The following is a 16,305-nucleotide window of genomic DNA, read 5'->3' on the forward strand; positions in this document are numbered from 1 at the left end:
AATAATTTTGTAAAGAAAAATAAAGTGGGACTAATCAGTCTAACCAATTTTAAGTATCCAATTTATTATATAGCTACAGTAATCAAGACTGTGGTATTGGCAGAGGGATAGACACATAAATCAATGCAACGGAATACAGAACCCAGAAATAGATGCATGTAAGTATACCCAACTTGTTTCTGACAAAGGTGAACACACTAATTCAATGGAGGAAAGGTAATCTTTTTAACAAATGGTGCTAGAGCAATTGGACATCCACAATCAAAAAATTAATCTCAATCTAAGTTGCACATCTTATACAGAAATGTATCATGGACTTAAATGTAAAACCTAAAATATAAAACTTTTAGAAAAAAGCATATAGAAAATCTTTGATACCTAGGCTAGGCAAAGAGTTCTTAGACTTGACAACAAAAGCATGATCCATAAAAGGAAACACTGATATACTGGACTTCACCCAAATTGAAAACTTTTGCTCCTTGAAAGACCCTGTTAGGAGGATGAAAAGACAGGCTACAGACTGGCAGAAACTATTTGCAAACCATGTATCCAACAAAGGACTAGTAGGTAGGATATGTAAAGAACACTCAAAATTCAACAATTAAAAAGCAAACAATCCAATTGGAACACAGGCAAAAAACATGAACAGACATTTCACTGAAGAAGGTATACAGATACACAAATGGCAAATAAGCACAAGAAGAGATATTCAACGTCATAAGTCATTAGGGAAATGCAAATCACAAGGGCAATAATATGCTACTACACACCTATCGGAATGGCTAAAATTAAAAATGGCAACACCACCAAATGCTGGTGAGGATGTGGAGAAACTGGATCACTCATACACTGCTGGTGGGAATGTAAAATGGTCCAGCCACTCTGGAAAACAGTTTGGCAGCTTCTTAAAAAACTACAAATGCAACTGCCATACAATCTAGAAATTGCACTTCTGGGCACTAATCCCAGAGAAATGAAGACTTATTTTCACACAAAAATCTGTATACAAATGTTTATAGCACCTTTACTTGTGATAATCAAAAAGGGGAAACAATTCAAATGTCCTTCAATAGGAAAATGGTTAAACTGTGGTGCATGTATGGAATGCACCATGGAATACTACTCAGGAATAAAAAGGAATGAACTACTAATACGTGCAACAACCTGGAAGAATCTCCAGAGAATTTGCTGACGGAAAAATCCAATCCCAAAACTTATATATTGTATGATTCCATTTATATAGCATTTGTGAAAGACAAAACTATAGAAATGGAGAACAGATTAGTGGTAGCCACGGGTTAAGGCACAGGTGAGGGTGGAAAGTGGATATGAGGGATCCTTGTGGTCATGGAAATGTTCTGTAGCCAGACTGTATTTATCAATGTCAATATCATGGTTGGGATAGCGCAGCTCAGTTTTGCAAGATGTTACTACAGGAAACTGAGTAAAGGGTACAAGGAATCTCTGTTTTATTTCTTACAATTCCATGTGAATCTACAATTACCTCAAAATAAAAAGTTTAATTAGAAAAAATACTAGATTAAAAACCTCAAAATATAAAAGGAGATAGGCAATTATTTTGTATTATAAAAAGCAGATAGAAATATCCCAATTTCCAAAAAATTGAAATTAATTTCAGGTACCACCATTATTGAGTCAAACTTGGGTTATGAACTGAGGAATTGAAGGGAAAGAAATCAGTTTTCATTCACAAAATTCAACTTCCAGGAGAAAAAAAAAATGAAGCTATAGACAAATCTATTTATCTGAAAAAGACTTCAGCTCTTACAAATTTTAAGAAGGTTCCAAAAGAAATGCATTAAGCAGTCTTTAAAACGTTGTCCGTACTGCTCAGAGAAAATATGGTATTTTTAATCAAAGTACTTCCCTCTCAGAATAACTTATTCCAGAAAGGTGGGTCACAATTGCAAATAAAGGGAGGTAGACAGAGAGGCAGGAGCTGAAGACATTTGTGATAGAAGAAATGAGGCTGGAGGAAGCACTGGGACAGTGTGGCCGAAGTGAGAGTACCCAGGACGTCACACCAGGTCTCCAACATCGACTTCCTCATCCTGCACACAAATCCTAGTTCTATCTCCTTTACTGAACTTCAGGTAAATCACATAATCTCTGTACTAAAATTTCCTCCTCCTCAAAGACAGAGATAACATTTTTTACCTCCCATCAAACAGGATATTTGCAAGGATAAATATCTGTACAGCACAAAAATGTTTGAAAGAAAGGTCCCAAGAAATAGTATCCGCAAATGTGGTTCATTTAAAACATTTAATTTAAGTCTATTTTATTTGGGGAAACATGCATAACAGAAGACAGTAATTTTGAAGGAGACTGGAGAAAGAGAAAGACAAAATGAATGAGATTTAAACAAAGTCAACACCCCAGTTTATTTTCTCCGTTGTCTTGAGGTTACTGGTAGAAAATTCAGTATTGCTAAAGGCATGTGGTACCCCTATCCACTAGCAAAACCATCTTAATAGGATGGATTTTCCACAGCAGACTTTAAGATGTTGAAAAAAACTAAACAACCAACCAAAATCTCACAAGACTGAAAATCCACCAGGGATCTGGGGAGTGGTTTTCATCATCACACTGAAAAATGTCAACAGCATGGAAATAAGCAGTAATGCACTCTTAAATTTCATTTTACCTGAATTGCAGCACTAATTTAATTTTGCCTGGTATTTTAGTTACTCATTCAAGTCTGTCTGACTCCACTTGAATCTAAGCTCTTTGATTACAAAAATCACAATTCACACTCATCTTTACATGTCCTGTAGCCCATAAATTTGCATGTAGTTGCACTGTGCAAATATGGAATTGAACAAACATGCACAAGTATAATCTATTGATCCCAGTTTTAAGGAAGATACTTAAGGTGTTCCAAGATAGAGGCTGACGTCCTGATATTTATTAGCCTCAGTCCTGGAACTTATTAAATACTGTTTTTATCAGTTTCTCAATTTATAGTAAGCTCAGTTATGTGAATGGAGATTTTTAATGATAAGCTGAAAAACAGCTTTCAAAGATAAGTCCTGAGCTCAGAAAAACATCAGCCCAGACAGTAAGAAACTTTTAGCTGTGATTCATACCAGGCATGACATGCTGTTTTTTGTCAATAATCGGCTATTAGATTTTTTTTAAGTTTTTATTTTCTAGTCTTTACTTACCAGTGTCTAGTCTTGACTTGACATGCTGATACCTTGGGTTTTGTGGTATCCTCTTGGTCAGATACTAAAAAATAATAAAATTCACAAATAATTGGGTTAATGTAAGGGTAAGGGTGGCAAAGTTGGGAAAGAGATAAGATACTTTAAAAATTAGAACAAATGCTAAAATTTCATTGAATTTAAAGATGGAAGGAGCTCTAGAGGGCCAACTGTTCCTTCAAATAGGACACTTCACACTACAGTATCTCCACAGGTGAAGATGGTTATCATGTTTCTGTCAAAACATTTCCATATTTTGTCAAAATAATCTCATAGCGCTATGTAATTAGGAAAAAAAGCTCTTAAAAATTATTTCCAACACTGAGTCAAAATTGATCTAATTTCCATCCAGTCCACTGGTACAACCCAGAATAAGCCATTCCATCCTGCCTCAAGCAATCCATTAAAATAACTAAAGGCAGCTCTCTTGTTCTTTTTAATTTTACTCTTTATATGATGGTTTGTAGGCCATCTTCTCAGATACCCTCTAGATTTTATCCACACATGCCCTAAAAAGTGGCACGCAGACCTGAGCACAGTGCCCAGATGTTGCCAGGCCAGGACCCGCTGCTTGCCTTGAGTCTGACGCTCCACAGAAGTCACCACGACGGCATCTGCTCTCGGGGCAGCTGGGGCGTATCATGGGCTCAAGGGAAGTTTATGGTCAGCAAAATGCTATGTCAGGTCTCCCCTGTCCTACGCTCTGGGAGTAAACTCTGAATCCAAGTACCAGGCATTTACCCATATTAAATTTCAGTGGCATTTTCAAAAGGCATTAAGTGAGGGAAGGCTAATGAATAAAAACATTACAAAATACAGTTTTATTGCTCAGGCTTTTTTCTGGACTACAAGTATGAAAAGTATATGTTCAGTAACTGGTAGCTGTGGAAAAGGAAATTAAAACTGGGCAATACCCTTCCAGCTTCACTTCATCTTCTGCCACTCTCCCACGTTCCCAAGTTGAAGCTGCCCCAATGTTCCCGAAATTTGCCACACTCACTCAGGTTCCAGTCATAGCAAATGTCTGCCTAGAATGCCTTTCCTCAACTTGTCCATGGGTAACACTTCACTTCCTCTATAAAGCTGTCCAAGGTGGAATTAGGTACTTTCTCTCTGGTTCCTAGAGTACTGAAACCTTGTACTATTGTTCACACCTCGACCTTCTTCCCTAGTCTAGAATTTCCTTGAAGGCAGGGACAATAACTTACTCAAACTTGTTTTCACCCAGTACCTAGCACATGGTGGGCACATTTATTGATATTCAACCAATAAATGAATATCTAGAATGAGGATTATATTACAGCAACTACATAGTTCCTTAGAACAGAACATCAAACTTTATAACCTGTGTCACTTGCCCTTGAAAACATAGTTAACTACAGCACGTCCTGTTGGAGGATTGAAAAATAAATTTACATATTAAAATACCTTTTCAAATGACCCACAAAGCATAAAAAAAAAAAAAAATAGGGTACACTTCAATGTCTTACAGAATATCTATTGGTCAGAGTTCTGGACTTCAGAGACCAGGAAGAATTTTTAAAAACCGGGGTACCTACAGAGAATTATCAACATTTAATTTTGACAAGGACATCAAAAACAAAGCAAAACCTAACAACTACCGTCTGCTATTTTAATACTTAAAAAGTAAGAAAGAAAGGAAAAAAACCCAGAATAAAAAGGTCAGTCCTTTAGTGCTACTAAAAAACTCATTGATATTGTCTGTGTTTTTCATTTCACCCCAGGCAAGTAAAACCTTTGTCATGGACGCTTAGCATTGGTCCACGAAGTAGAACCCCTGAGCTACTTTATCCTCAGAGAAAGGCTGGAAAGCTCCTTTCTCCTTCTGATCAGTAACCCGCCATCGGTAAGAGAAAGTGACCAATGCCAATTCCAACTCCCTCTTAGATGAAGAAAGAGAAGATTCTTAAGTGAGAAAAGGAAAATACTCAAAGACTGAAAAGGAGGACTGTAGGATGAGTTCTTCAGAGGGAGGCAATATTGTGGCAAAACAAAACAGAAACAAAAAACCCAGGGGAAAACATGTGCCTGGTAAATTTAGGGAAGCTAAAACTGGAACTTAGTTATCTTAAGCTAAGGGATTTTCTTTTTGCTCTGTCATTTTCCTTCCTTCCTTCGTATTTTTATAGCTCCTCTCTGTATTTTTATAATTTCTATATGCTGTTTCCTGTTTTTACTTTTGTTTTGTTTTTCCCACTAGTTTCCTAGCAAAGCTCCTTTGAAAGATTCCAGGCTAGTCTCTGCTGAACCAAGGGGATTTGTCCATACCTCAGCCAACATAGCTAAGAAGTGAGGGTGTCTCTGGGGACCAGGTGTGGTGGCAGCAGAATGATGGGGGGAGAGAGTGTGGACAGCTGCAGTCGCTGAGCCCTTCCCACCCCCGGTTTTCCCTTACATAGACTAATGAGAAATCCATATGCTACAGTACAAAAATGTAGTGTTTCTTTCCCATTTTCCCATTTTGGTCCAAATTCTTGTTCCTGACTTTCTGGTACCAACCATAACGTAAAACTATTTGTGTTCCACTCTACGCAGTGCACCACAGAGTTTATGGAACTGCCAGACTTTTTTCCTTAAAATCCTTGCTTTGGGGGTGACTGTTTCTTGACCTACTGACCAACTAGCTTTTTTTCAATTACATAAACAGGATGGAATGGTGGAAAGTGAAAGAGCTGAGAAAAGCAGCTGTTTCAAGGAGGACTATTCATTCATTCAACAAAGCCTTATTGAGCACCAACAATTCATTCAGTCGACATTTACTGGATGCCTACTAGGAGTAAGCCACCGTGCTAAGGACACAGAGGTAACAAAACACAGTCCTTCCCATCCAGCTCTCGCTGATGCTGGGAAGAGAGACAAGTGAACAGACGTCACACTGCATGATGAACAAGCAGAGGGAAGCAGGGGGTGCAACAGGAGCATGTAAGATTGGCACCTAATCCAGACTAAAAGAGTCAGGAACTATTTCCTGCGGGGTGACTTCTGAGCTGAAATCCAAGGGCTGAGAAAGTTAGTCAAGTTAAAGGAGTGGTGCGTGGGAGCTACAGGGTTCCTGGTAACTGACAGACCTGGAGGATAGCGGGCAATATGGGGTCAAATGAGGCTGAAGAGGCAGGCAGGGGAAGAACACAAAGGGCCTTGTATCCATGCTAAGAAACCTAGATTTTATCCTGTAGATAAAACAGAGGCAATTTTGCTCCCCCAACTCATGGGGTCACCTGTCAATGTCTGGAGACATTTTAGGTTGTCAGAACTGGGTGGTGGGTGTGCTACCATCAAGTAAGTAGAGGCCAGGGATGCTGCTAAACATTCTACAATGTCAGGAAGACCCCCAACCCCGAAAAAGAATTAGCTGACCCCAAATGTCAATAGTGCTGAAGCTGAGGAACCCTGGTGTAGATGATGGGAGTCACTGAAGAAGGTTAGGGAGAAGGGATGGGATTCTATTTCCATTTTAGAAAGATCACTCTGGCAGCACTCTGGAGAACTAATAGGATCATAGTCAAGAATGGAGGCGCAAAGATCAGGTAAGAGGTTGTGCTCGGAGGATCTGTGGTCCTAAGAAAGCAGCAGTAGAGATGAGGAGAGGGAGACAGTTTTAAGAAGTCTTTAAGATATAAAATCTTTAAAACTGACTAGTGTAACAGGGGAAGGACAGTGATACCATTCCCCAAAAAAGGGACTACGGAGGAAGCATATATTGAAAAACACGATGTGTTCTGTTTGGGGCATTTTGAATATAAGGTATCTGTGGGTTATCCAAAACGGAAGTGGTAAGCTGGCTATCTGGGGGGTCTGGAGATCAGGAGAGATTTCTGGACTAGAAAAAACAAGATTTGGGGGAAGCCATGGGAATGGACACAATCACCACTGGAGAGTGTATAGGCTGAGAAAAAAAAAAAAAACCAACATTTACCGTCAGGTGGAGAAAAAAACTGTGGGTGAAACTTGCAAGAGGCCAGAAGAAAGTGGGTCATGAGAATTAAAGAAGAAGAGTTTCAGGAAGAAGAAAATGGTCAACAGTGATCAATGCTGTCAAGTCAGAGAACAAGAGGTCAAATATGAACAAGCGAACAAGAATGCAGGTCAGGGAAGAGAAAACAGAAAAGTGAATTTGGATTGAACACACCAGGACACTGCTGATGACCCTGCTGGATGCAGTTACAGTAAATTGACAGGAGCAGAAGCAAAAACAGCAGGTTGAGTGTTATGAGAAGGGAGGATAGTAGCCAGATGGTCTTTTTTTCCCCCTTCAGAGTTGCTAAGGAATAGTTTTTGTTGTTTGAAGAAAGGAGAGATTTGAGGATGTTTATAAGCTAATGGGCTGGATAAGAGGTTGAAAATGAAGCAAGCAGGTATGAAAACAAGGGAGCGGGAAAGGATGAGGCCCAGAGCCCAGGTGGAAGGTGCAGCTTTGGACGTATATTTAAGATAATGTAATAAGATAGGTGGTCATAATGAAGTTCAACAAGAGAAGGGAGAAAGCTAAGAAAGTTGATGTTTGTGGTACTCATACAGGCTCTTTGAAAGCAACCAAAAACGACAGAAGCCCTTTGGGGGCTTACATCTCTAGGGAGGGTCAAAAGATAATGCCCTCTCTGTTTACCCACCCCATCCCTGCTCCTTAACCTCTGGTTGGCTTTTAAGACCCAGCACAAACACATCTTCCGGGAAGATTCCTCCTCTGGGGGGCCCAGTCAGATAGAAATCTCTTCCCTGCCTGGATTGTCACAGCACTTTGTACCATTAACACTCCTCACTGCCTGCACTTGGGACAGAGGCTCTACCTCTGTACCTGCTACAAGGCCTTGCACCAGTGTGAGAACAATAAGTACACCAAATGGATGGAAATGGTTCTGAGAGCTGAGCAACACGCAGTGTGCGTGCTAGTGCCCCGTGGACAGCACAGACATCGAGGGCTCGAGGAACCTGAAACAAAAAGATAGCTCTCACACTGCGGGTGATAAGGAAGACTGCATGGAAGAAGTGGCACTGGAGCTGTTTTAAGGGTTGAGCTTCTGTGGATAAAAAGATGGGGAAAAGCGGGCTTCCCTGGTGGCGCAGTGGTTGAGAGTCCACCTGCTGATGCAGGGGACACGGGTTCGTGCCCTGGTCCGGGAAGATCCCACATGCCGCGGAGTGGCTGGGCCCATGAGCCATGGCCGCTGAGCCTGTGCATTGGGAGCCTGTGCTCCACAACAGGAGAGGCCACAACAGTGAGAGGCCCGCGTACCACACACCAAAAAAAAAAAAAAAAAAAAAAAAAAAGATGGGGAAAAGGGATGGAAAAAGTATTCTAAGTGGAGGAAATTATAATAGCAAGGCCACTTTAAAAGCATGTTTAAAGAATGGCAAATTGTTCTATTTGCTGGAGAAGATACAACAACAACAATAAAGGTAATTGCTGCTAAAATTTATTGAGCACTTAACTATGTTGTCAGGCACTCAGCTAAGCATTTCTCTCCATTATCTCATTTAATCCTCACAACCACCAATAAGGTATATACTAGTATTATCCACATTCTATATATTAGGAAGCAGGCATAGAGAGGTGGAGTGACTTCCTGAGGTTAGCTGGTAAGAGTGGTAGAACCTGGAATTAAACTGGGCAGTCTGGCTCTAGAGCTTGAACTCTTAAACACTTTACTGTGCAGCCTCATTCAGGCAGGGGTTCTGAATACGGGGTCCACTGATGGGCTTTAGGAGGTCCATGAGTCCCATGAAACTATATGTAAAACTTTGAGTATATGTACATTTTTCTAGGGAAAGGGTCCTTGACTTTCACCAAATTTTCAAAGGGGTCTATAACCCCAAAACGTTTAAGAACGGTGGGTATATGGAATCCTGTGCTGTAAGGTTGGACATGGATACGTAGGCACCAGGTGGAGATCCCTGAATTTAGGCTGAGGGTCTGGACTAGGCCCTGAAGACAATGGAAGATATCAAAAACACTGAGATATGAGCCACACAATCAAAGGAGTATTTTGGTAGATTACTAATATATGCAAAGTGAGACCCGGCTTTGTGAATACATGGATGTTGTAGAAAAGGGAGAAGAATGAGAAGTCAACAGTGGGATTTTTCTGAAGGAAAATCACTTAAAAAATGAGGGAGATTGTCTGAATCACAAGTCATTCAAAAATGAATGAGCTTTTCTGACTTCCCACTTCTTTTAAAATGGAACTCACAAGGTTGTTCACATTGAAATTGTAATGTATGTAGTAAGATTTACATTTAAGGACTAAAAAAAATTCCATTATATATTTTGTTCAAAATTTCTCTACTTCTCTCATTTGTATAAAGAGGACGTCAATAAAATAAAGGGACTAGGTGTCAACTTTAAAAGAGATTTTTGTTTATAGGAGTTTTAATCTGGACCAATCCTACTGATCTCAAACACCAACCTTGACCCATGTTTGCATGTGCAGCAGCCCCTACTCTGCCAGCAGCTACCACCTGGGGCTGACTGTAGTTTTCAAGATGGCCACAACAGAACTTCCCAACCACTCACATTGTGATGTTGACACTCCTCCCAATGAGGGGTGGGGGCCTATGTTCCCTCCCCTTGAATCTGGACGGGCCTGTGACTGATGGAAGTGATGCCATACGACTTCTGAGTCTAGATCATAAAAGACAATACGGCTTCCACCTGGTTCTTTTGGGACACTTGTTCTTGGAACCCAGCTCAAGCTACAAGGAAGGCCAAGTCACATGGAAAAGGCCATTTGTAGGTGATACGGCTGACAGCACCAGCTGAGTTCCCAGCCAACAGACTATATCTTCCTAGAAACTCTAGACCCAGTTTCTGTCTGCAAAACCACATGAGAGAGCCCAAGTAATTGCCTAGCTGAGCCTAGTCAACCTCCAGAACTGTAAGCGATAATAAATAAATGACTATTGTTGTTTTAAGCCACTAAATATGGGGGAGACTCATAAGAAACCAATATATAATTGGAACGCCAACCCACCCTTCTTACTTCCTAGCTAAGCTCGTTGGGTTTTTTTTTTTTTTTTGGCCTTGCCACACGACAAATGGGATCTTAGTTCCCCCACCAGGGATCGAACCCATGCCCCCTGCAGTGGGAGCGTGGAGTCTTAACCACTGGACTGCCAGGGAGGTCCCTCTAGCTAAGCTCCTTGGGAGAAAACAGAAAAACAAAAACTACACTGAGTAACTGCAACTTACTCCTCCATCCACTGCAATGTGGCTACTGTCCCCATCATTCTACTGTGGCTCCTGTAGGAGCTAGCCAATGTCAGAGATCCCCTAACTGCTAAATATAATGGCTGCTTTTCAGTCTCTAACTTACATGACCTTTCTGTACACTGTTATATAGTCCCACCTTCAGCTTTCACTTGGCTTCAGTAACAGCTCTCTCTGATGCTCCAATCACACACGGATGATTCTTCTGTCAGCCACTTAAACACTGTGTTCCCCAGGATTCCATCTTCTTAATCTACAGGTTCTCTGTCGGCCATTTAGGTTTAATTCCATTTACATGCTTCTAATTTCCAAATAGTGAACTCTAACCTTGACTTCTCCCAGCTCAGATATATTCATTTACTCATTTAACAAATATTTAAGGAACAATTATTGTGTGCTAGGCAGTGGCGCAGTACAGACAAGGTCCTATCTTATCTTCCTGTAAGTATGCCAAAAATAAACAAGCAAATAAAATAATTACAGGTCATGGCCTACTGGGTGAAGACAGCATATTGAACAAATGCATCTAATTTCACTTCCTTCCAAAACCTCAGTAAAACCTCATTAAAAGTATACTATTTTACAGACAAAAAGTCCAAAAAAAAAGAGAGTAAGAGTGGGAGAAGTGATAACAAGTGATTTCTGAAGTCTAGAAGGCACATCAGCAAGTGAAAATGACTTGATGGACTCAAGAAAATCGAAGGGAAAGCCAAGAAAAATTCTTGAAAGGCCCAGGAATTGGCAGCCCCAGGCACCTCCAGAAGTGGGAGTAAAAGGAGTGACTGAAATAAGCAAGACTGCTTGAAGGCTGAATGAGAAGCTACTGGATCTCCAAAACCTTCTCCCTCTGTGCCACTAGGTGATTGCCCTTCCCCCACCATAGCAGGTATCTATAGATTTATTCCCTGGAAAGGGTTTCTGGACTGGGGGGTGTCTCCAGATACAGGGAAAGGATATCATTACTGAAAATAGGGGTAGTAGGTGAATGATGCATACTAATGTTGAAATTTAGCCCCTAACCTTAATTCTTCCAGGAATTCAACTAGGCCTTTACTCTCAGGAGAGGGGAGTTCTCTGGAGAAAATGACCAGCCTGAGAGGAAAGAGCTGAAGATACAGATTTGGGAAAGGGAGTCCCCAAATCATGGCCCACTGAGATCTTCTGGTAATTAAGCTCACATCAGCAAACTCCTCCCAAATATACAGAGATCTCAATCACCTTTTTAAGTCTCCTACTCAAAAACACAGATTAACAATTTTATGTATGGACTGAATTATGTCCCCTCCAAATTTGTATGTTGAAGCTCTAACTCTCAATGTGACTGTATTCAGATAGGACTGCACCTCTTTGGGACGTAATTAAGGTTAAATGATGTCATAAGGGTGTGGCCCAAATCCCATAGGATTAGTGTCCCTATAAAAATAGACACCAAAGAGCTCATTCTCTTCCCTCAAGTGCACACTGAAAGAAGAGGTCATCCAAACACATAGCGTGAAAGTGGCCATCCACAAGCCAGGAGAGTTTTCACCGGAAACCAAATCAGCCAGCACCTTGATCTTGGACTTCCCAGCTTCCAAAACTATGAGAAATGAATTTCTGTAGTTTAAGTCACCCATTCTGTGGTATTTTGTAATGGCAGTCCAAAGCTGACTAATAAAAATATCACCAACAAAACAAAAAGAAAAATAGCAATATGGAGGAAACTGAGACTATATAGGGAGAAAACATATTTTAAAAAATTATCATTAGAGAACATATCCACACAAAAACTTATACAGGCATATCTCAGAGATATCGTGGGTTCTGTTCCAGACCACCCCAATAAAGTGATTTTTGTGATAAACTGAGTCACACAAATCTTTTGGTTTCCCAGTGCATATAAAAGTTATGTTTATACTAAACCGTAGTCTATTGTGTGCAATAGCATTATGTCTAAAAAATATATATATGTATCTTAATTAAAAAATACTTTCTTACTAAAATATGCTAACCATCATCTGAGCTTTCAGCAAGTCGTAGTAGTAACATCAAAGATCACTGATCATCATATCAAATATAATAATAATTGAACAGTTTTAAATATTGTGGTAATTACCAAAATGTGACACAGAGACACAAAGTGAGCAAATGCTGTTGGGAAAATGTAAGATGTTCAACCTCAGTATCAACTAGGAAAATGCAAATTAAGACCATGATGAGATGTCACTACACACCTATTAAAACAACTAAAATAAAAATTATTTACAGTACTAAATGTTGCCAAGAATGTGCAAACACTGGATCTCTCATACACTGGTGCTGGGAATGTAAAATGGTATAGCCACTCTGGAAAATGGTTTGACAGTTTCTTAAAAAATAAATATAAGCTTACCATACAACACAGCAACTGCACTCCTGGGCATCTATCCCAGAGAAATGAAAATTAATGTCCATACAAAGAACTGTACCCCAAAGTTCAAATCTCTATTTGTAATGCCCCAAACAGAAAACACCCAAAATATCCTACAATAGTTGAATGGTTAAACAAACTGTTATACATCCATACCACAGAATACTAATCAGCAATAAAAAGGAATGAACTATTGCTACAGGCAACAACTTGGATGCATCTTAAGGACATTATTGGAGTGAAAAAAGCCAGTCTCAGAAGGTCACATACTGTACGATTCCATTTATGTAACGTTTTCAAAATGACAAAATTACAGAAATAAGAGGACACATTAATGGTTGCCACGGGTTAGGATGGTGAGGGGGAGGAAAGTGGATGTGACTAGTAGGGGGTAGCCTGAGGGAGATATTTGTGGTGAAGGAATAGTTCTCTATCTTGATTGTAAATTGACACACTTGCAAATCTTGATTATATCAAATCTACACATGTGATAAAATAGCCTCAAACTATACACACATTGTACAAATGTCAGATTCCTGGTTTTTATATTGTACTATATTTACATAAAATATAGTCACTGGGTGAAGGGTACATGGGGCCACTTTGTACTATTTTTGCAACTCCCTGTGAATTTATATTTATTTCAAAATAAAGGTTTTTTAAAAGGACGTCAGAGTCCAAAACACAGTTCTTAAGAATTAAAAACGTGATGGCAGAAATTAAAAACTCAATAGAGGGATTGGAAGATAGAGTTAAATCTCTCAAAGAGAACAAAAAGACAAAGATCTGGAAAACAGGAGATAAAATTTAAGAAAATTAGGGAACCAGTCATATAGAAGCAACATCAGAATAATGAATTCAAGAAAGAGAGGATAGAGAAAATTGAGGAAGAAAGTCAACAACAAACGATTTTTAAAAATTTTGCGGAATAGAAAGGACATGAGTTTCTGGCGCCCACAAAGATAAGTGAAAATAGACACATAACAAGGAATTTTTTGTGAAACATCATAACACTGGTGACACAGAAAATTCTACAAGTTTCCAGAAAGGAACAATCAAGTCACATACAATGGAACACAATGGCTTTGAACTTCTCCACAACAAAAACTGAACAGTAGAAGACCACAATGCAATGTTTTCAATATGCTGATGATTTCCAACCAAGAATTCTATACTTAACCAAACTCTCAGGGAAATAAATATGAAGGTAGAATAATAACATTTTTAGACATGCCTAATGTCATAGACATAAATTTAAAATATTTATTTCTTATGCATTCTTTCTCAAGAAACTACCAGTAATTGTGCCCCATGAAAACAAGAGAGTGAGCTGAACATCTTTATCCAGAGCACAAATGGACAACCGCACAGGGCAACCCAGCTCTTCTACCCCTACACTCCTAAGACTATTCCTCTTTTTTCTCCCATATTTCTGATCTCATTAATGGCATCAGCACCAATGAGTAGCCCAAGCTGGAAACCTAAGTCATCCATCACACTCTCACTTCTCAAAGCTCATTATTAAGTCATGATGATTTTATCCCCTAAGTATTTCTCTCTGTCCCTAGTTCCATGGCCTTACTTTAGGTCCATATCATAATAACCACCTAACCAATCTCCCTATCCCCAGTTCTGGACTCCTCAATCCATTCTCCACAATGTGGCTACAACCACTGCCTAAAATGCACATCTGACCATGCAACTCGGCTACTTAAAACTCCAATGCTTCTCAAATTCTGACCAGCAGGCAAAATAAATACACAGTGGTCAAGCCACTACTCTCCACACATACCTCCCCAACATCCACGGTAGACATTATAATCCATCATGGCACTCCCCTACAGAGCCTAAACTCAACCTCACAACTTTCTCAGCAAAGCTCACAGGCATCCATCCTGAGATGAGACACGCTGCAACTCCTGTTCACTGTAAAGGCCAAGAATGCTGGCAAGGTACAGAAGGCCCTTCCAGACTTGACTCCTGCCTCTCTACAAGGAACTGTCCACTTTCATGGTTCTCAGCTCCTAAACTTGGCTCAAGATGTTCTCTCTACCTGGGATGCTTCTTCACCTGGTTAGTAACTTGGGATTTCAGACCATCTCCAGGACCCTTCTCTCACTCCCTCGGTTGAGTCTTAGCTTTCTTCTATGCTCCCCTAACATCCTGTTTCCCAACCACATTGAACTCAAATTTCGTTTATAAGTCTTCCTCACTAGACTGAACTTGTTAAAGGACTAAAAGGCCTTGTCTTATCTTTTTGTATTTCTAGCACTCCCTGCACCTTAGGAATCCAGTAAACATTTGTTGAGATGAAATGACCACATATGCAGCAGGGCACTGAAGGTGAAACAGACAAAAAAGTAAAACGTCTTAATCGAGCAGAGGGTAAAACTAATGTCATATTTTGCGTCCTTTCCAAATGGCTTGGTCTGCTTATTCCTCCTCTTTCTGTACCCCAATAATCAGAAATGATGGCTCCTTTGATTCTGTTCCTTTAGCGTTTTGGGCTTCATCCAGATGTTACTTATATTTTGTAACTGCCACTCCTAGGCTGTAAGCCCTTTGAGGGAAGGGACTTGTATCTTCATGCACTTCGCTCCTTTGAGCGACAAATACAGTAAGCCTGTGCGGGATGGTGGCCAGGCTGCCCGGGCTCGGAGTCCCCCAGGCCCGCTCCTCCCCCTCCCTCCCCCCTCCAGACCCCTCCTCACGCCGCGGCTTCCCGCCTTCTGGAGGGCGGAAGTCCACGTATTCCCTGCCCACGTGGAGCCTTTTCCGGTACGCCCGCCCCCTCCGATTCTCCGATCTGGACCTGGCCCTCACCTCAGGATTCCCAATGTGCCTCCGGACAGACATATTTGCTCCAACCGACCACGCTCGGGGTTCTAGCCTCACCGGTAACCTCTAACCCTAGCTTCCTACTCCCACAATCCAGCTCAGCCGCCTCTCTACAACCTCTTCTCCGATTGGCCTGTCTTCTCCTGCCAGCCAATGGATGCCCTGTTTACTCTCTTATTGCGGGGTCAAGGGAGAGTGAGACGCCACTCTGGTTGCCAAGGGCAACGCGGGACACCGGCTGCCGAGGTCCTTTGGGCTCTCCGCTGGGCCCGCTGACGCCAGCTTCAGCGCGGGTAGAGGGGCGCGAGGGGGGAGGGGCAGGTTGCCGACTGCGCGTGGGCGGCTGCGGAGAGCTCGAGGGGGGAGGGGCTCGAAAGTGTGGAAAAAAACAAGTGTTTCTAGCTAATGTGGAAGCACAAATACCGCTCAGGGCCATCCCCCTTTAAGGCCGTTTTAGCCAAACATCTGGATACTCTTACACAACAGGGGATAGATATGGGACATGGTTGTTCAGCAGGGATGAGAATCTGTAGTTTATTATTTTCGGGTTAAGTTAATATGCAAATTATGCAAAATATCATGTGGAAATACAGTAATTATTGTTGTTTTAAAAGCTTTTAGCTAGC

The 16,305-nt window shown here is 40.8% G+C and overlaps 1 protein-coding gene across 1 annotated transcript in view; it reads right to left on the minus strand.

The window, feature by feature from the left end:
- Positions 1-15,755, minus strand: part of CEP41 (centrosomal protein 41) — a 41,873-nt gene extending 26,118 nt beyond the window's left edge. The window contains exons 1-2 of the mRNA XM_082846489.1: positions 15,665-15,755; positions 3,189-3,252 (exon numbers count right to left, since the gene is read on the minus strand). Coding sequence (XP_082702615.1) covers positions 3,189-3,252; positions 15,665-15,697 — 97 coding nt within the window. The 5' untranslated portion in view covers positions 15,698-15,755. The remainder of the gene's footprint in view (positions 1-3,188; positions 3,253-15,664) is intronic.
- Between the last annotated feature and the right edge of the window lie 550 nt (positions 15,756-16,305).

The sequence above is a fragment of the Leucopleurus acutus genome (assembly GCF_964270905.1).
Source record: "Leucopleurus acutus genome assembly, chromosome: 9".
NCBI lineage: Eukaryota > Metazoa > Chordata > Mammalia > Artiodactyla > Delphinidae > Leucopleurus > Leucopleurus acutus.